The 22,367-nt window shown below is 41.3% G+C and overlaps 1 protein-coding gene and 1 non-coding gene across 5 annotated transcripts in view; both read right to left on the reverse strand.

Moving 5' to 3' along the window:
• Kif16b (kinesin family member 16B) overlaps positions 1-22,367 on the reverse strand; it is a 315,616-nt gene that overhangs the window by 281,665 nt on the left and 11,584 nt on the right. For all 4 annotated transcript variants that reach the window (XM_047540972.1, XM_047540973.1, XM_047540971.1 and 1 more), the window contains exon 2: positions 1,701-1,770. In XM_047540972.1, the coding sequence (XP_047396928.1) occupies positions 1,701-1,770 (70 nt within the window). The remainder of the gene's footprint in view (positions 1-1,700; positions 1,771-22,367) is intronic.
• On the reverse strand, positions 6,541-6,645 carry LOC124978409 (U6 spliceosomal RNA). Its single transcript, XR_007107435.1, has one exon. It is a non-coding gene; the product is annotated as a U6 spliceosomal RNA (small nuclear RNA).

Raw genomic sequence — 22,367 nt, forward strand, 5'->3', positions numbered from 1 at the left:
AGGACGAATGATCTCGCTGATAAGCGGATGAGGACATATAATGGGGGGTGGGACGGGCTAGCATTAGGTTTAGGGTTAGGTTTAGAGTTAGGCTAAGGAGAGCAGTAAGAATGAAGGAAAGAAGGACTGTGTGGAGGGAAAGGAGGGGTGGGAGGGGTGGGAGGGGTGGGAGGGGTGGGGGGGAGGGGAAAAATATAATAAACATCATTACCCTATGTAAACGTAAAAAAAAAATAAATAAATAATAAAAAAAAAAAAATACATAAATAAATAATAAAAATCTTCATATACCCCAAAAGGCTCACATAGTTCATTGGACATATTCTAAATAGCTTCGCCAAGCACTATACTTTCAACTTGATTCACATATTACAAAGAGACAAGCATTAAAACACTAACAAAAATAAATTTCTAAAAATCTAACAATTAAAATAACAACATAATAAAACATTAAAAATCCAGGCATTCATTTTGGTTATTCAAACTTTGAAGGAAGAAATGTTTTCAAAACACAAAAAGCAATGGATAATCAAGGTAAACAGATTCCACAATGCAAAAAGAAAGGAGGCGCACCCAAGGCCAGGAACACTGTGAACATGAACATAAGCAAAGTAAGTAAAGGTACCTAATGGCAGGGAGTGGATGAGTAATGATGGGTAGAAAGCTGAGAAGATGAAGGAGACCAAGAGAGGGAAGGCTAGTGTAGGGCTAGAAAGGGCCAGGATACTTGAGAATTGTGCTAAGTGAAAAAAGAAAGACATTCCAATGGAGAATGCCTAGGGCAAAGGGACACAAAGCCCAAAGGAGGCCTATCAGTTTTCCAGAGCACTGCCTGACTGGAAGACAGAGCACCCCAGCTTCCATTACTGGAGATCAAGTTGCACAACTCTGAAAGTGGATCTCATAGTGCCCAGTTCCTTGGGCCACAAATTAATAGAAATCCATCCCTCAGACATGACCTGGAGACTGATCTGTACTTGGCTACAGAGCAGCAGAACTCAGAAACCCAAACCTATGTGTTAATGACAAAAAAAGCACATTATTTCCTTACTACTATGGAAACTACTATCAAGAACTATGACTAATAATGTGTTATCAAAATCTATAAAGCACATTATTTCCTTATTATTAACTCTACACCCTTGCTCCCACCCTGAGTAAAGTGCACTCCAGGTCCTTGACAAATGATCAAAGAAACAAATAGCATATTTTAAGGGCAAAAGAAAGAAATCATCATTTGGGAAAACTGAGGATTTTTCTATTTGCTTTTTTCTAGAAAGAAATGCAAATATTGTTTTCCAATCTTTCATCTCCCTAGTTTTGAATAATAGTACCAGTTTTTCTTCAAGGATTACAAAACATGATAATCTTCATTAAAAATGGAAACAAATCTAAGGGTTAAACTTCTTCAATGCTTCACAGTCTATGACTCCACTACAAGTTCTCAGGATGAAAAGGCCTGGCCCTGCTCCACACTCAGGAGTTGGATCAGCGCACTGATCTTCCAGATCAAATGAAACAGGACATGGGAGAAGAAATAGGCATCAGCTCTTCTGCTTCAGGGCCAAGCCCCAGTCTAGAGCATGCTGATGTGGCCACCTAACCCGAGAAAGGAGGATGTGGAAGTGACAGGCATGTTGCCCCATAGCAGTGTCAACATGGGCCTTCTAGAACTGAAGCAGGGCCAGGTCACTACTTGCCTTCAAGTTTGTGATTGTTGTTTTGCTTTTCTCCATTTGAATAATGAACTTGGCCTCCAAGTCCTTTTCCCTGCAACGCAAATAAGAAAAGGTTATTTTTTTAAAATTATTTTATTAACTTTGCTTAAAAAACAATCCCTGATAGCAAATCCTTATTAATACTGCCAGACAGACATGAAAACACACAAAAGAGATGCTACCATCAAGAACTATGACTATCAATGTGTTATCAAAATCCATAAGAATATCTGCGATGATTTTTTTAAAAAATAGAGTAAATGAAATGACAGAAACTGTGAAGCACAGAGTCGCATGAAAAAAAAAATAGCCCTACCAAACAGGATACAAAGAAAAAGATACTTTATCCCTCCACCCAGGATGAAAACTAAGACAAAAACTGCAATAGTTACAACCAGTACTGACTCTTCCTCTCACCATCTTTTTACATTCTTTAAAATTACATTTTTTAGACAGCAGCAGAACAGGAAGTGAGGTAATTGCTACAATTACAATTCTCTAGAATAAATGACCATATATCTACACAGTGGAGTATTATGCCACTGAAAAAGGAATGAGGACGATGTCAACACCCTGACATGGTGCAGTGGCCAGGATACATGGCTATGAGAAGGAAAGATGGAGAAAACACATGGATGGCCCCTGGTTTTTGATGGCTTGATTTTCCATGTTGGACTACACATGGTGTGAAAGCAATACACTTCCAATGGAAATGTACTTTGCATTGTTAATTTCTGCCCTTTCCTAGGCTAGCAATAAGTGGCCCAGACCACCAGCAATGCTGAGCAGCAGCAGTGAGTTGCAGCTCCCAGGCAGCCACTCAATCATGACAGTGAACAACGCATAAAAATAAAAAGAATGACCTAAGTATTTTTCAAAAGGCTACCTATAGAGAAGAAAAGAATGGAGAGAAGAATGAGAACGCACATGGGCTTCTGTTTGTGACCTTCTCTTCTCCCCCAGGGCCTCTAAGTGTCAGGGTGACTTCCAGATCCATGTGATGCTCCATCAGTCTTATCTTTTCTCCCCTATTCAACATTCAGATTCCTAGTCTTGTCCAAACTAACACCTACTGACCTTGGTCACATCTCCCCATTCTGCAGCCACCGTTCCAGCCAGGTCACCACTTTCTAGTCTGTCTCCAGCCTTGTCCCCTCCCATCTACACTCCATTCTCTGCTGCTAGAGGGAGCCTTCCAAAATACATCTCACCATGAAGCACCTGCTTTAGAGTCCATCAAGGACTTCTCAGAGACTACAGGCTAAAGCCAACTCTCATGATCAGACCCTAACTCATACTGCTTTTCAACACTATATCCTGCCTCACCCCCTTTCTCTGGCCAACTCCCTGCCATCCCTCTGAGCTGGGTTCAGACTTCCCACACTCTGGAGAGTCTTCACCAAGTACTCTGCCTTATCCTTTGTTAGATGGCCCTTCTGCTCATCTCACCCCTGGACCTAAAAACAAGGACTCTCTGCCTGTGTGTTATCACACCCTAACCCCTGGCACAGCGCCTGCAACACTGACATGGTCATAAATTGGTTTCTGCATGTGCTGGATTGACTGACTGAATTATTAAATGAATGGCCCCAGGCTACTCAGAAATACCCATCCTCTACTACAGGGATCTCCCTACTGGCCCCTCCCATTCTTGATTCTTGCCTTCCCACACATGATATCTTTCTACCCACATTCTCATGAAAGGCTTGCTGCCTCAGGCTCATCCTGACTCGCCTCCTCCTGATAAACCTTCAGAAACACCCCACTTACTACTGCCTACCTACCTCATCCCACTCACTAGGATTTCTTTCATCTTTAATGATATCACCTCTCCAATTCATCCAGAGAAACAAGGACCCAGATTCCTTCTCATCCACACCTAAGTCCACAGCACAAGGACAATGCTCACAACCAGCCCTGAGAGCGATGACTTTTAATCCTTCAGCAGAGAACTGTAGAATACCAGGCTCTGAGAGTTTCCTGGACTCAGGTCAATTTCCTCTGACATTTAAGTAACATGGGAAATAAATCTTGACATTTTTCTTATATTGAGGAAAATAAATAATCTTAAAATATTATTTGAACATTGACTTAATAATAGAGCAAAATGAACTATGTCTCTCCCTGGTCACTTTGGTGAATTGGGTTTCTCAACCGAAAAGTCAATTATGGTCCTTTCATATAAATAAGTAATTTATGTGAAAGGTCTGGAAACTAGATCATAAGATGTTACAAATGAGCCAGCTGGAGGAAGGATACAGAGTTATAGATCAATATTGGAGGGTTTAGGGGAGGAAAGGAAAGGAAAAGATTTAAAATATCCAATCAGGGAAAGAGATTAATTATGTCACCTCTCAGCTATGTGAGTAGGAAAATGCTTATTAGGAAAAAAAAACCACTGTGTTAATCTAAATATTTCAAAAATGTTTTTGAATTATTCAGCAATTCAAATTGATTCACTCATTCAGCTAATGGTTTTTGGTCACTCTGTGATGCACAGCTAAACTGGTGATGGTGGCTCTCCAAAGAGAGTCATTAGCTTACTTCCCCACAAGTTCTGAAACAAACCAGGATTCTCCCACTCACCTTAAAAGTTAAGATAATATGAACCCAATATTTAACTGCCTCCATCTTGGTGGCAAGACACTCAATATCAATAATAAAATTAAAAAAACTATTTTAAAATCAAGAGCTCCACTTGTAACTATATGGAAAGCAGCCCAAGTAACACCATAAATAGGAAAAAGATGAAGCAGCAAAACAGCATGCCAATGGTGATCAAGTTTGCAGTTCAATAAAAGTATAAACAAAGTCAAAAGGATGTAATATCTATGACTCTAGACAAACAAAACATTTCTGAAAGGATAAATGGAAGTCATTTGCAGTGGTAACCTCTGGAGAGACAGAGGAAGCAGGGACCTCTGGGTATAAGAAAATAAACATTTCAGTGTTAGAATTATTTTAGCATGACTTGATAGTGTTTTATAATTAAAATTAGTCAATTAAAGATAAAACACGACAGCTCCTCAAGCTCTAGGACAAGTCCATGGGAGATTCACCTCCTCTCCTGACAGTCCAGCCCTACAGAGGACAAGACCACTGTGGCCTTGCACTTCCACATCCATCCATGCCCTTGGTCATCCTCTGGCACTGCCAAGCCCTGCCCCTGCCCTTCTCCATCACTCTGCATTCCCACCAGACAAAATGATGCCCAAGATTCAAAATCATTCCCGACCCCTCTTCTCAGAGAGCAATTCTGATCCCTTAGGCTCAACAAATGACTCAGTTTCTCAGGTCTACTCTATGACACTTCTTTTTCTATTTTTTTTAAGAGTTCCAGATGAAACACAGAATGCCCAATTAAACTAAATTTCATATAATCAACAAATAATTTCTTTGTGTAAGTCTAAATAATGCATGAGACACACTTACACTTCATTTTTGCCTACTAACTCAGACATCACCACCACCTCTCAAAGTCTTTGTACTCATCAAGATCTTCTGCAGTTAGATGCACATGTATTCACCCCCTACCCAAGCCCAAACTGCAGATGAGTGACACCTCAATAACATGTAGTATTGGAGGTTCCAGAAACAGGTGTCACCTCTATCTCAAAGTCTGGCATCAAACTCAGGGAGAACCACTATATTCCCTAAAACCATCTCTTCCTATGCCATGTCTTGTCCTTTCTGGTTGATCCTGAGCACTTGAAAAAAAAGAACATCAAGAGAAGTCAGAGCACAGCCAGAGGCTGTTGACTACTCTTAGTAGCACTCCATGAAATCATAAACACCTTGAAGAAAAACCCAAGGGAAAGTATACTGAAAAAAAATCCTGGAGTGGGTTTTTCAGGCAATCACCCTGACTTCATTTCAGTTTCTCAGACTAGGCCTCACCACACCACATAGGGGTCAGCTAGGTCAGGAGCACCAGAAGCTACATCCTAAATACCAACCTTGGGTGGCAGTTGGTGAGAAATTGGCACTGCCTCCACTCCACTGCCTTCAGGCTGCCACCATGGATGAACCCAGGCCAACAGTGCTGCCACAGCCTCACATACACTATAAGCCTCTTGCTGAATGAAATCCTCAGCTGGCCCCTGCCAGAGCAGAAGGGAGCTAATAAGGTGAGCAAAAATTTTGCTCACCTTAACCAGCCTAGGGAGAGTGTCATAAACCTAAAAGATTAGACAGAGTCAGCAGGTACCGGTTACAGGTAGGGATCAAAAAAAACAAAAAAAAAACCAGTCAATCTGAGAGTCTGGCATGCAAAATATTCATTAAGGTGTGCCCTTGGAATAAACACCTGGGAAAAGGTGGAGACAGAAGGTGGTAGGGCAGAGGGAGAAGTGAAGCTGGGCACCAACCCAAGGACAGCTTCAGCCAACTCAATGGACAGTTCTGCAGGGAAAGAGCTCTTCAGAGTTGCCACAGGTGGGGACAACATGGCTGTTCTTTGTCCCCCCACACTGAGCAGTCAGGGACTATGCACTGCCTAGAGAAAGGCACACCACTGCCCAGACCATCCCTAAGGGGCAGACAGCAGAAAGTTATGCCAGCATCACTGCAGAAGCTGGGTAATAAAACCTCAAAAAAGAGAATCTGGGCAGCAAAAACAGCACCCACCATACCAACTCCTCTTAAAAACACCACAAAAGCTTGGACTCCACTCAAACTTGGGCAGTCATCTGCCCTAATTGGAATACAAGTTTCTGGGAACAATTAGCTTATAACTAACCAAAAGACGTCCTCTACAGGCAGCTAGCCATCTTTACCTCTTATCATAATGGGACTAGACATTTTATTTCATCATCATTATTATTAAAATATGAAACATTCACAAATTTGCAAGTAGTCCTTGCATGGGGACCATGCTGATCTTCTCTGTGCCATTCCAATTTAATACACGTGCTTCCAAAGTCAGCACTGTTTATTTTTTAAATTGACAAATAAAAATAGTATATACTTAAAAAAAAAAAAAAAAAACACATGAGGCAGCATCAGCAACTCCCCAGTGAAATATGTCAAGTAGGGGCTACTGAGCAGGGAGGCAGATGACTTTTTTTTTTTTGAAGGAAGAATAGCCTAACAATCAGAATTGTCTCAATGTAAAATGTGTTGCCTTGAGATGTGCAGAATCATCACCGAAGAGATTTAGTCGGAGGCTAGACAATTCCTTATCTGGAACACTATATAGAGAGATTTATATATTCATTCATTCACAAATATTTACTGGGTGCCTTCACAAGGCAGATAATACTCTTGGTATAGGGATAAAGTGCCAAACAGTACAAAGGATCAGCTCTCATGTACGCTGTATCTTGGTGAGAAGTTCAGGAAAATAATAATAATAAAAACCAATAATGCAATGTCATTTTAGATAATGGTAAGTACTACAAAGATATAAGAACGGGCGCCTTGGAATAGGACTGACAGGCAGAGGGAGAGAAGCTGCCAGAAAAGAACTCTGAAAGGGGGTGATGTGTAAGTGAAGACTTGAATCAAGAGAAGCCAAGAGCCAGGTGAAGGGCATTCCAGGTAAAGAGAATGGCAGGAGCCAGCCAGAGGCTTTGGGGAAAGGATAAGGACCATGGTGATCACAGAAGAAAAGGAAGGCAAAATAGAAGAGATTAGAAAAGCCTTGAGGCAGAAGTCAATCATGTCAGATCTTCCACACTTTAGCTAAAATGGCTAAGACTTTGGAACTGAAAAGTGATAGGAAGCCACAGCACAGGAAGGCTTTGTGTATAGAAAAACAGCAAAAATCACTTTTATGTTTTTTAAATACCACTCTAACTGCTCTGCATAGACTCTAAAGGGAAGAGAACAGAGCAAGGAGAACACTTAGGGAGCTGTACATACAAGGGATGCTGGCCCAAAACTAAAGAACACAGATGTACTTAAGACAACTGGGCCAGATCCATGATGCCCTAGGCCTGATGACCAATAGACAGAATCATTTGGACAGATCCAACCCAGACATAACAAATAGAACTCTCCAGCATAGGGATTCAGGAGTATGTTTAACCATCTAATAGATTCTAATGATTCACCACTGCACTAATTGATCTGCAGGGGTTCCCTGAAGAACTGGGATTTTATACAGCTTACCTGTCTCTCAGCTCCGAGATGGTACTTCACTAGACAGTGGTCTCAGCTCCTCTTCTGAAGGAAGCTTGATGCCCCTAACCCCAATTTCAGAACAAAATTCCACAACAGGGCTATTTCTTTTGGACTCTCACTTCTGGCTTCCAGCTGAGGCATCTCTTCTGGACCCTACAGCATGAAGGTTCTCCTACAGAAGGTACACAACTATAACCCCTCTGAAGACCAAGACAGAAGTCAATTCATTACATGTAACAGATGCCTTACTTCAGGCCATGAGAACTTAATTCTGACATGGCATGGTTCTGGTTGTAAAGAGCTAACAGATAGTTGAAGAACTTCATACATTACAAAATTCCAACCTGAAATGATAAAGGACTAAATTTTGTTGCTCAAGGCTAAAGATTATATTATATATTTTAACAGAAAACTTGGGATACTCTGCAGGGAGGACAACTAGGGGTCAAGATGGTAAAAGGTTTGAGAGTCAAGATGAAGTTCCGGGAAATAAAGCATGTGAAAAGGCATGGACTCAGGAGAGAGTAAAAGACCTAGTTTATGACCTCATCTTACAGAGAAACACAGAGGCCCAGGGAGGTTACATGACTTACTCACAGTTGCTCCTACAGAGTAAGTGTTGCAAAAGGTCACAGGAATTAAGCAACTTCAAAGTCACAGAGAACTACTGAGTAAAGCTAATGCCCCTCACCTGATTCAACTATATCATCCTGGAGGTGGGAGTTACAGCTCCCAGAGGAAAACAGTTCATCAGTCAGTAATTGAAGGTATCATAGTGAGGTTACTCCAACAGGTCAAGTCATCAAATATATCAGGCCCTGGAGGAGGGCACATGAGTCCATGCAGCCTCATCTTCCACCACAGAGCCAGCAGTACCCAGGGTCTCCCCGTTCCTAACTATTCCTTCTTGTCAGATTCATGAAGATCTGCCTCCGGCCTTGCTCACACTGGTCCTCCTGCCTAGAATGTACCTTTCTCCTTCAATTGACTTATCCTTCAAAGCCTATAAATGTGTCTCCTCCAGGAAGACTTCCAGGACCCCTCCCTGCCACTATCTTCTGTGTGACATTCCATAACGCACCACAGCAATTACATTAGACCTGTTGACTATTGGGCAACCATATGGTTGTCTTCCCACCAGTCTAGGAGCTTCCTAGAGATAAAATCTGGTGTTTCATACATCTCACAGTACCAAGTACTATTCTGATGTAGAGCAAGCACTGAGATGAATGTATTTTGGTGGTCTTCCCGTATCAAGTAATATGCACTAGAGCACAGTTCCAAATATTAATATTTGTCTTGACTCTTTAAAGACAGACCACATTCATATAACTTTTATTACTGCATACTGTTATAACTATTGTACTTTATTATTAGTTACTGTTGCTAATCCTTACTGTTTCAAATTTATAAATAAAACTTTATCATGGGTTTGTATGCACACAAAAAAACATGGCATATATAGGGTTTGGTACTATTCTTGGTTTCAGACATCCACTGGGTTCTAGGAATGTATGTCCCATGAATACACAGGAGATGGCCATACCTGGGAAATAAAGAATGGACAAAACGCTTCTACTGAAAACAGGAGACTTCTCTTGAACTCAAGCACTTAAGTTAATACTTTCAAAGTTTAGTGCCCTTTTAAATTTTTTAAATAAAGATGTATTCTCCCCATAAATATCAGTTAACTTGGCAGATGTTAACTCCATGAGAAACAAAGTTCATCTCTTCCTACAGATTCACAGCTATGACTTTGACTCCAGGACCAAGGCAAAGGGAATTTTGTCTCCTTTGGAGTCACAGGAAAAACAAGGCCACACTACTCTGATATGCTTCCCCTAAACACACAAGCATCAACTCATTTTAAAAAGTGGAAGTTCAAAATGGGTGGTATAGATTTCAACACCTGAAGTATTAAGAACATTGATTTCCAGTGTTCAGACATTAAATCAACTATTTAATGCCCCAAGACATCCTACTGTAGTGCTGCAGTGCCATGAAACACAAAGAAATGTGTTTTCTCAGTCTTTGTCCACACCATCACTACAACCCTCTTCCAGATTTATCTCTATTTTAGAAGAATGTTCTTAGTGACAGCTTTTAGGGGGAAAAAAAAAGTACAATAGCTGACCTGTAAAAAGAAGACTGATTTCTTTTACAACATCATCACCTAAATATACCAGTTAGGGGAGAGACACTGGTATAAATTCAAACTGAACTGCAGAACTTTTTCTTCAAAAGACTTCACTTAGTTACAGTGGGGTAAGATGAGATTTTGGTTTCCTATAACTTTTTCCTCCAGCACTGCACCTAACATTTATGTTGCCAAGCACAGAGGTTTAACAATGGGGAAAAAGGAGAGGGCATGGGGTTTAGGGTTGAAATCTTGACTCTTAGCAGCTTTGGGACTTTGAGCACATTGCATAACTTTGTCAGGCCTTGGTTTTCTCATCTGTATATAATGTTCTTGAAAAATACCTTTTACACATGGCTTCTCATAAAGTACTCATTGCACAGCAGTGCTGTGATTATTAAACTAGATGATGAACACTTTTGCTGAAAGATTTGATAGAAGAAAGTGAGCAACACGAAGCCAGGCACAGAGCAGATACTCAACCAGTGCATTCATATCCATCAGGAAATCAAGACCCAACCATTTACTCAACCAATGTCTACTGTGTCACTACTGTGTGCCAGTACTGTGCAACAGTGGGGGTACACCAGAGGACAAAACCAACCAAAAGACCTGTCCTCAGTTCACAGGCCATCAGAGAGATCCATTTTAACATGATCTTTCCAATCCTTTCTCAAAATGGGTAGAAATGGGAAGGAATCTAGAAAATACACTTTGCCAAATTTTCTAGCCAGAGCTCTCAAAACTTAAGAACCATTATATAGCTGATCTTATGAAGATCTTCCCAAGTTTTGTTTATGAAATGCCATCTTTATCCATGTAATCCTGAGGGCACAGTTAAAAAAAAAAAAAAAAGAAATATTATCAGAAACAAAAAAATTCCTTATTTTTAAGTACTTGTGAATCATGCCTGTTTGTTCTACGTATATGCTGACTATCCAATCTAAGGGCGCATGATGCATCCTTTCATCACTTCCCCAGGGCAAGCTTGCGATGTTCACTCACATATTAGAGAGAAATACAACAGCCAGGGGCAGGAAAAGGACAATGGACAAACATATGTCTCTCCTTTATGAGGCTCTGTGAGGGATACAGAGGCATATAGTCAATGGCCCATAATTATTCCACATGGGTGAAACAAATTGCTGGATGAATCTGTAAACTGGTTTTTGCCCCATCTCAGGCACGGGAGGCCAGACCAAGGAGAAATGTGGCTTTTGTTGACTTCCAAGTGAACAAAGTTGGTCAAAAAAGGAAGCCCAAGCACATTTTTCACACTGAAGAAGAAGGGTAGGTCACCAGACCCTTCCTTTATAGGATATTCTTTGAACACTGAAATAAACCTGCTGCCTTCCTTGGTGCCTGAACAAGCCCTGCTTAACAAAGACCTGCTCCCTGCCCTCCCCAGCTCAGCTTGTACTTCTTTCAGACTATGCTGGTCAGACAGGGAACAGCAGTCCTCACCAACAGCAAAAATAAAATACAAAGTAGGAGAGGTCACACTCCACTCAGGCACATGTTCATCTTGCCCTCAACTGGGAAACAGCAGGGAATCACTAAAGGAGAGCCTATTGCTACTGACCACTACCCAGGGCTACCTGTTAACCAGAGAGTAAAGAACTAGTGCTTGCACAGTAAACCAAACCCCAGCAAGAACTCCAACCCAAGAGTTCTCCAACTCTGCTGCACACAGGAACCTCTTGGGTACTCTAAAAACCCTGATGCCCAGACTGTACCCCAAACCAATTAAGTCTGACCCTGCAATGGGAAGCAGGCATCTTCTGGGAAGGCTGCATTCCAGTGTCCTGACCTCTGTTTGCCTACTTGCCCTTTAAGTGTTTCAGAAGGACAACCTGTAGCTTACTCTACAATCAGATGTCACTACCAAAGCCCACAACAGAAAACTCACTGTGATACGGGCTTGTACAAAATCAAAGGAGAAAGACAGAAAAGGACCAAGCACATAAAGAACAAGCTTCACACAGAGTGCAGAGCAAGGGCAGCTTCAGAACCCCAAGCACTAGTTTGTTTCCGGATCTCTAACTGACCAGCACTTTAACAACCGCTCAGCCTGTCTACCCATCCCTAAAATGACAGCAACTCTTGCCTACCTCTACTAGCTGATGACCAAGCTTCCACAAAGCAAATAGTTGCCCAGCATTACCAACACAGTTCATGAACGTTCCTTGGAGGAGGCCCACATTCTTAGCTGTTATCTGCTCCCTAGAAACTCCAATGTCTGGATCCTAGGGCACGACCAGCTTCTCTACACATCCCATGAAAGGCGCTTGTGGCACAACAGAGGAAAAGCAAAGATCACTCAGACAATTTCCCCAAAATACTGAAAATGCTAATATTGTATGAAAGTACTATTCCTGGGGCACCATATCAGGGAAAATGACCAAAGTAAATAAAGAGCTTAAATGAAGAAGAGGAATTTTTAAACATTACTTCTAAGCCAGAAGTTTCAAAATGGCACCCTCAGACTAGGACCAGTGCTTTAAAGTGTCTGTAATTAGTTGCCAATATCTTAAAAGTCAGGTTTTATAAAGAACCTGGATTTCTGACCTCTCTCAAAACACTGGTGGCAAGGATGGGTAGGACAAGGCCCTCCTGTGCCAATGTTCCAAAGGAGAGTGGGGAAGGGGGAAGGAGTGGAATAGTGTCTCCCCAAAAGGGGTACTCAGATACCTGGGGCAACCCAGCCCACTCTGTTCACACAGCCTGAAACTCAAGACCTGGGAGTGGGGGCCCCTGCAGGAAACACAGAGACAAGAGAAGGGACTATGCCTCTAATGGTAAGATACTTTCTTAAATGACTAACTGGCAGTGTCTCTAAAGGATCTGTGGTTCCTCGAGACTACCACCATGCACTAGCTGTTGGATTTTATTCTCTTCTCTCATTCATGGCACCTGTAAGGGAGAGAGAGCAATGAAATGCTGGCAGATGTGATAAAAACAATCTAGCTACTTTTCACAAGATAAAATATGACGTAACCCAGCTGCAGTAAATAAGATATGATATGCTCAGCTTTTCTACTTTCTTATTTAGGAGTTTATTAAAGAAGCCACCAGGGATGGGGTACTCTCTTGATCCCTCATTTCCTTCTGTCTTTTCAGTGTGAGCTGTATCGCCCTAACTTTCATTCCTTCTGACTCCATGACAGTATTTTCATCTTCTGATGCCCTCGAGGTATGCAATGTCTGAAGAGAGATGCTGCCAATCCCCTAGGGTTATAAATCCAGGACAAAATTAACACTCAACAATTCATCCCAGATTCCTTGAAATTGAATACACTACCACAACTTATAGGTAGACATAAAAGAAATAACCTGTCATCAAGTCAGAACAACCTGAAGTAAGAAAGTCCTCTGATATCACCAGCGTTCTTTCCAATAAAACAGAAACCAATAGTACAGCAGGTCTGGCCTCATTTCTGTGGCTCAGCTGACCAAACAGTCCTTGCCCAACAGAGCAAGACCCTTCCTAGGGCACCATATCAGGGCAAAGGAAGTCAGTCTCAAGTTGCACCTGGTCAAACAGCTACACCTCTACTAACTGAACCTCATTTCAAAGGCAGGGAGGGACCAGAGTTAACATAACATGATGGCACTCATTGAGGCCAAGAGGCCATCTTGAGATAACAGGATGACAACAGATGCCCAGTTCCACTTCTGTTCACTCAAGTCCTCAATTTTCAAGTGTTACCTTCCAATCTTTTATGATTAATCATACCTTTTCATTCAGCCTCCTTTCTCCTGCAAACTGACACTTCTGAGCCCACCCTGTGTTTCAGGGTTCCACTTCCTTTGCATTTTCTAAGCTTGACAACCCCGATTCAGTCCTTCGAATAGGAAGCTCTCCAACACAAAGAGGTCCTTAGCTTCCTTCAAGTTACACAGAGAAAGGACTTAAGAACAACATGTGCCTCTGAAAATTAACAAGTAGAGAAAATTGCATCATGCTGAAGACACAGGAATCAAACGGTTGGTATCACCCTAGTAAGTGCAATATTAATATGCAACCATGATGAACTTTTTTCAGGTTCTCAAATGAGGCCTCTGGGCCTTCCCCAGTCTGTCCCTCAACCACTCATGCTTCTTGGCTCAACCCCACTTCTCTCTCAGCTGAGATGTCTCTCTCCATGTTCCTTCCCTCATGCGACATGTCTCAGACCCCAAATCCATGCTTCCACCAGACCTACACAACAAAGCCTAGGCCTTCCTGGCTCATATACCACTGTACTGCTGACATGTAGCTCAGCAGTTTTTAAAGATTTTGGAGGGCTCTCCAAGGTCAAAACTATTTTCATAATGATACCAGGACACTATTTTCCTTTTTCACTCTTATCTTGCTGATGGCAAGGAAACATGTGCTTACATTTTCCTGTGATTTATTTTAACTTCTAAAATGGTAAATACAGATCTAACGCAAAAGCCAAAGTTCTTTGGGGTCAATAATTTTTAAAAGTTTAAGGGGTCCCAAAACGAAAACTTTGAGACCTGACAGACCTGCACATACCCAGCAATGTGTAAATACTTTGTGAATGATAAATCAATCCATCAATCAATTAGTCAATGGTGGATGGAACTTCTTTCTAGCAAGATACTGAAGTCAAGATTTATGAAAAAGAGGAAAAAAGAAAAGATGCCCAGGAATCAGTCCATTCTCTCTTGGTCAAGAAGGGAAAGAAACAGAGTTGGGGAACCACCACGTGAGAAACAGCCAGGACCTCACTGTCCAGATTTCACTCTGTCTGCAGCATGTCTTGCTGTAATGAATTCTGTAATCTAGATTGCTTAGATATTGACCAAGACCATGTTACCCAGCCAGCACCCCAGGCACTCAGGATTTGCCATCCATTCCTCCACCCCAGCTTCCATTTTGGCAGTCACTATTAATTCAACCTCTTAATTATCTCTGGAACCCTTCAAGATGTAGCTTAGAGGTCCCTTCCTCCAGGCAGATTTCCTGGCCCTTTCTCTCCAGTCTGGATCAGGTTCCTCTGTTACAGGTTCTTAACATAAGTGTTTTGGGTATTGTTATTGTTATTGTTTTTCCATGGTATCAATCCCCCTAACTAGACTGGAAGCTCCAGAAGAACTAGAAAGGTGACTGGTCTTGCTAACCATGACATCTGAGCACTTGGTACAGAGACAGGTAAGCTATGATAAAGGAGCTGAATAAATGATATGTAGATGGCTGGGTAGTTGGTTTGGTAGATAAGTGTCTGATGGGATTCGGATAGTTGGACAGGTGACTGGCTGGGTGAATGGTAAATGGGTGAGTGGAGGACAGGAAATGGGTGTATACAAGACTGGATGAATGAGTTGGGCAAGAGTTAGGGAGTAGATGAGTGAGTAGAACCACTCTGACAACAATGTTCCAGTCGAGGCCTGTCTTTGCTCAGTGTCATACCACATGCCTCCCACATACCTCTGGAAGCTGGTACTCTAACTCCTGGGTTTTACATTATACAAATCTCACTGTGCTACATGCATTTGCAAAGTGGCTCCCATTACCTACAAAATCAGCTTAAAGTTAAATAATTTTCTGAAGAATGAACAGGAACAGTAATAAAGTTCTAAGTGCACAACTGGTAAAATAGTCTGGAACTTCCCAGTTCTCCAGTTCCCTCTCACCACCCACCTGAAGTTCTAGCATTTAAGGATACCCTTCATTTCCCTAATCACAGGCCAGTTTGGAGCCTCTGGACCTGCCCCCTCAGTCAGGGGCATCCTCTAGGATATTTCTCCTGCCCTCGGAAGAAGCTCCACTCAACATCTCCCCACCCCCACACTGCCATGCCTTGAATGCAGCATTACTACCTAGAGAACTTGTGAGGCATTCTTTGTTTCTATTGCCTCAACAAGATCATGAGCTACTTGAGAAATAGAAATCATGCCCTTATTCATCCCTGGCCAAAGAAAAGACTCAGTGAATGCTCAATGGTTGGATGGATGACAAAGTCACCAAGAAAACATCTGCTCTTCACCAAGTTAAGCCTCAAAGCTCAACTTCCTCCATAACACTATGCCTGCAGGCTTAGGCTCACACTGATCTTCCTTCCTCCAAAAACCCACTGTTCTTTATCATCTACACAGCAGAACTAAGAACTTGGTGAGGAATAAACTCTGCCCACTCTATTGTATTATGTAAGAATCTAGTCCACATAATCACAGAACTCATGAAAATCTTAAGAGATACAAGACAAAATTATAATGGCTACCAATGACTGTGACTACTCTGTGCAAGCACTTCACAGTCATTAACTCCTTAAGTACTCATTATAACCCTATAAATAAGGTATCATTATACTCATTGCACAGATGAGGAAAAGATGAGCTCAGAAGACCAAAAACACATAAAATGACACAGGGGGTTAGTGACAAAGCCAGGATAAAACTTTAGAACCACCTGATTTACCATTCCTTCTCCATTGAGGCCTGCATCTCACCCTTCACTGTAGTGAGCATGGTGCAAAAGTTTGAGATTACAGGGTAGTGAGATTTCCAAAGAAACTTCACTGATTTAACTGGGCTGCAGTCCAAAGGTCAAAAGTAGTTTCCCACATGCAGAAAGCATTTTTTGGGGGGGTGGAAGGGTGTCAGGGATTGAATTCAGGGGCAGACCACTAAGCCACATCCCTAGCCCTATTCTGTACTTTATTTAGAGACAGGGTTTCACTGAGTTACTCAGCACCTCGCTTTTGCTGAGGCTGGCTTTGGACTCTCGATCCTCCTGTCTCAGCCTCCCAAGCCACTGGGATTACAGGCGTGCACCATCACTCCTGGTAGAAAGTATTTAATGTCTGCTGAATGGACAAATAAATAAACAAATGGATAAAAAATAGCAAATCAATAACTACAAATATGTTTCAAAGGCTAAAAAAAGGCATCAGGTTTATCCAGTACTGATTAATGATAGGTGCCTCTCAAAAATCAGAGTAGACTACAAGAAAAAGGGGAAAAGCACAAACAAAACCACCAAAAAATTTTGACTATTCAAAATCAAAAGAGAAAGGAATTCCAGTCAAGATCAAATCAAAGACAAATTCCATGAGCACTTAGTGCTCCAGGAAAAGAGAAATAAATCCTTCCCACTGATTCATCAATTCATTTATCCAGTCATCAGAAAACCTGAAACTATTTGTTAGTAGAAGCTCAGAATAAGTTCACTGGAATCAAGGCTCCACTGATGGAAAGGCAGCCTTTAGAATATTCCTACTTCTCTTCTCTCCCTTACCATCCTCCTCCTCCTCCTAACACTAGGCCACTGACCTCATCAGACACTGATAACATCAGCCCACATCTCCCCAGTTCACCTTCCGTGGTGTCCACTGCCAACAGAATAAAAGCTATTGTTCTCAGTGCCAGGTGAAATCTACAGGTCACCTAAGTACAAGCTCTCTTCCTGACACTCTAGCCTGGAGATCGCCTCAGCAAAAACTTAGCACCACAAGGTGGCGTCACATTTGCCTCCCCAACAAGATGCATCCCCCACTGCTTCTCTGCTCAAGTCTTCTGGCCACTGGATCTCTCTAGTTTAAGCTTTTTGAGGGCAGAAATCCGTTCTATATCCAGTGCCTAACGCAACACTCCACACTTTGCTGGTGGTCAATAACCGCTTACTGAGTGAATAGTCATATGAATAATCATGATTATACACATTCATGCCTCTTGCTCAAATCATCCAAGGCCCATTCTTGCTCCCTTAAGAGTCTCTTCTCCACCAGCAACCCAAGTGACCTTTTGACAACATAATTTAGATCACAGCACCCATGTCTGCACCACTCCAATGGCCCCAGCAATACTTATTATAAAACCTAAGACCTTTCCATGGCTTACTAGGACCTACATGACCCATCATATGCCCCTCCTCACTGCACCCAGGCCTCATGGGCCTCCTTGTACCCATTGCATACTTCAGGTACACTCCTGCCACAGGGCCTTCACAATTACAGTCACTTCTGCCTAGAACATTCTTCCCAGGTATTCCCACAACTCTCCACCTTACTTCATTAGTAACTATGGTTATCCACCCTATTTATTTATTTATTTATTTATTTATTTATGGTACCAGGGATTGAACTCAGGGGCACTGAACCACAGAGCCACATCCCCAGCCCTTTTTTGTATTTTACTTAGAGACAGGTTCTCACTGAGTTGCTTAGCACCTTACTAAGTTGCTGAGGCTGGCTTTGAACTCCCAATCCTGCCTCGGCCTCCCAATATCCACCCTTTTAATGTCCTTTACTTTCTTTATAGAACTCTGACCACCTGCCACTACATTATGATCCTTTGTTTACCCACTAGACCTATGCTGTCTAACATGGTAGTTATTAGCTACATATAGCTTTTGAACACTTGAAATCTGGCTAGTCCAAACTGAGTTGTACCATAAGTATAAAACACATACCAGATTTCAAAGACAGTTAAAAAAAAAAAGGAATGTAAAATATTTCATTAATACTTTTATACTGATTGGAATGACAATATTTTGAAAATATTGGGTTAAATTAAGTAAAGTTAATTTCATCCATTTCTTTTCTCTTTTCTAATGTGGCCACCAGAAAATATTAAATTAGATCTGTGCCTTACATTGCAATTCTACAGAATGGTATTATACAGAAATATAAGCTCCCCAGGGCAGTCACTTTGTCCTTTTCACCAATTAATCTCCAAACTCTGAACAGAACCCTGCACATAGAAATGCTCAATAAAGATTTGGTAACTGAAAGATCCTCCCCTTGCTAGGAATCTGTCCATCTTACAAGACTCAAGTCAAGCAACCCTCCTTCTAGAAGCCTCTTGGAATTGTCCAACTTGACACTTATCTCCCAGCACCAGGGACAGGGGCCAGAACATATGGACACTGAAAAAGTCCATTAGCTCAGCAACCGCTAGTTGAGCATCCACAATTGGGTATTCTTACGTGTCATCCAGCTCATTTAATTGTCACAGTAACATAGGGGAAGGAAGAAAAGGGTAGACTATTAGACTTGTGTTTTAGAAGAAAGATCTGAGGCCAAGAGAAGTAAAACAATACACCCAATGAGCAATACACAAAATAAGCAAGCAGCAGACCCAGAATGCAAATCCATACTTCCAGCTTCAGCCCTTGGCACCTGGCACTCCACCCAAGGCCCAGGCTGGCAGCTGGCAGATAGCATCATCACACCCACAGAGATGATCTGGTTGGCCTGCATAGTAACCTGTTTGCTTATTTGTTTTAGCTATAATCCTTGCCAACATCTGAGATTTTAGGGATTTTAACAGTTCAGGTTCCCATTTTCATTCAATACTTGAACACCTGCTACATGCCAAGTACGACAAACATAATCCAAGAACAAGATAGAAATGGCTCCAATGCTCATAGAGGGATTGAGACAATAAACCATTAAGTAATGAAAATATGTAAGATACCAAATTGTGATAAGTGCTATAAAGAGAAAAGACAGAAACAGGGGATAGGAAATGCCAGGGGTAGGGGATATTGTTTTCAATGGGTTAACAAAGGAAGCCCACATTGAGGAGATGACATTTGAACAACAATTCTAAGCAGGGAAGGGACAGGATGTGTAGACATCTAGGAAAGGAAAACCTCCAGCAGATAGAATGGCAAGTGCAGAAGTCATGACCAGCAATACAGGTTGGAATGCAGAAACAGTCTTTCCAGACACAGAGTGCAGAAAAAAACGGACAATTTCCCTTTAATGGTTTAATCACTTTGCCACTAGAAAGTGATTCCTGGTCAGTAACTACAGTCCCCAACCTTCCCTGCATCCAGGCATAGCCATGTGCCTAGTTCCCACCAAAGGAAGGTAAGCATTAGGGAAGTGTCTCCCCACACCAGAGCACCAAAAAGTGTGTGTGCCTCCTTCACCCCCTCACCCTCTTCCACTGGCTAGACAGAGATGACAATAAGGCGCCAGAGAGTGAAAGCTCTGGAAGATGGAAGAAAAGACACCTGCTGATGGGGAAAAACATCAGTGGTTTGCTTACACAAGCAAAAAACTAACTTCTTTAATATTTTTAGTTCTAAGCCACTAAAATGTGGAGGTAAATTTGTTACAAAAGCTCCACCATGTCTTCTTACTCCCCCAATTCTGAGGCTGAGAATCTGCTGCCATTTATCCCTTCTTCTGTGATTAAAGTTTCTAATGTGGAATTACTCCAGGCAGTTTGTGGCTTCTGTACTATGACTGAACTAATTCCGCCTGAAACCAATCCTTGACACAGGACTGAGACCTGCCTTTCCACAACTCACTCTGACCTGCAACCCTTTCCACCCATCAAGGATTAATCTCTACCTGTCTTTTTCATTTAACTCATGAAACTGAACAATTAATTCCACCAAGGTGTTAACAGCTCAAAATGTCTATGTGTAGTCCAACAAAAGAGGTGTAATTCCTCCATCTTTTGAATGCACAGAGCTATTTTGGGGAAAATATCATATAATATATCAATATAGGCAAAGTTGGCCTAAATTGGCCCTAATAATAAGAAAAACTTATTAAGGGTGACAATTAAATGCATTGTGAAATCTTACACTAAATCCTGAACCACATAAAATACATTATTATGGCAATTTAATAAATCTAAATAAAGTCTGTACTAAAGTCAATAATATCATGTCAACATTACTCTCCTAGATTTGATCATTATAGTATAGTAACAGAATAATCATATTTGGAGAAATTGGGCAGAAGTAAAATAAAACTCTACTATTTGTAAAACTTGTAAATGCTTCAGAATGAAAAGTTAAAAACTTTTTCAAAAAGAAAGTAAAACTGACAAATGAAAAAAAAAAGCATCTTAGTTAAATCAAGTTACATGGACACCAGCTCAGGTGTACTGACAGTTTTCTCACGATTGCCCTTCTATTTGATCAAGCTCATATGAAAACACTAGCTTTAGGAAAAGGAAGAAAATAGACCAAAATCTGCTTTCAAAAGCCTCATCTCATCTCAGCAACTTTTTTTTTTTTTCACTTTGGAGCTAGTATTCATCACCTTGAATCATTTTCTTCAAAGTTCCCCGAGGAACTTTCTTTGTTTATTTGGTATTGAGGACCGAACCAAGGGGCACTTTACCACCAAGCTACACACCCAGCCTTTTTTATTTTTTGTTTGAGACATGGTATTCCTAAGTTGCTGAGACTTGCCTCTAACTTGCAATCCTCCTGCCTCAGTCTCCTGAGTCACCTGCACATGCACCACCACACCTGGCCCTGAGGAACTTTTGTAAGTCTCTCTCAGAGGGAGCTCACCAAGACCCCAAGTAAAATCACTGTGACGACTTAGACTTTGTTAATAAGACCCAGAAAAATAAGAATCAGCAGATGCAACCAGGTGAGACACCACAAGGCCACAAGGGCTAAGGAAAGCCAGCTCAAAAGAGCAGGCATCTCACAGTGGGTTCTGAACCCAAACTCTAAAATGTTTAAAATTCTCATTCTAAGCTTGATTAATCCTCTTTGTGATCCCAAGCAACCTCCTCCCACCTCACCCCTGCCCCCTATTCCCCGACTTCCCAGAAAAAAGAATTGACATTCCCTCTAGAGCTGCCTAATTTTAGTGTCTCTCTTACTTTCAAAAATCAAATTTCCCCAACTTGTCTGGATAACAAATTCACTACACCAATGTTTTTCAACCTGCAGATCATAAAATTAATTTAGTGGGTAACAACCACAGTTTTAAAATATATATAAAGTAGTAGAAAGTAGAAAGTATCAGTGTGCATTGAGCTGACGAATGTCTTGATGCTTCTTGTCTGAAATACACAGTTCTGTATAGTCATCATCAGCCTTCCAAAACACAAAACTCCTTTATTTACAATAATATGACAACTCTTTTTTAACTAAATAAGAGGGGGGAAAATATCTTACATGAATCTTACAGTCACAGTAACTTTTATTAGAAAATCTGAGATGTACTCCCATGGTGGTGGGGGAATCCTATGGCAAACTGAAATCAAAAACTTTTCCTGCCGAAGTATCCTTCCTTAAGATACTTATTAATTACAAAGAGGAAAAAATAAAACATTACAGTGCATAAACCAAGCAGATACCACCTTAACAAAGTAATCAGTGTCACTGTCACCTGTACTGACATGCTGGTTTCATGTTCCCCAACCCCCAAACAATATGAAGGACACAAAATCACTTATATGATATCCTTGCCAAAAATGTATAACTTAAATTTGGTCATGATAAAACATCAGAAATCCAAATTGAGGACCACTAAAAAGATCAGCTGACCAATACTCTTCAAAAATTAAAGTCATGAAATAAGGAAATACTAAAAAATTGTCACAGACCAGAAGAAACCAAGAAGACATGTCAACTAAACAAAATGATTGTGGACCAGAAAAGGGACATAAGTGGG

The sequence above is a fragment of the Sciurus carolinensis genome, chromosome 2 (assembly GCF_902686445.1).
Source record: "Sciurus carolinensis chromosome 2, mSciCar1.2, whole genome shotgun sequence".
Taxonomy (NCBI): domain Eukaryota; kingdom Metazoa; phylum Chordata; class Mammalia; order Rodentia; family Sciuridae; genus Sciurus; species Sciurus carolinensis.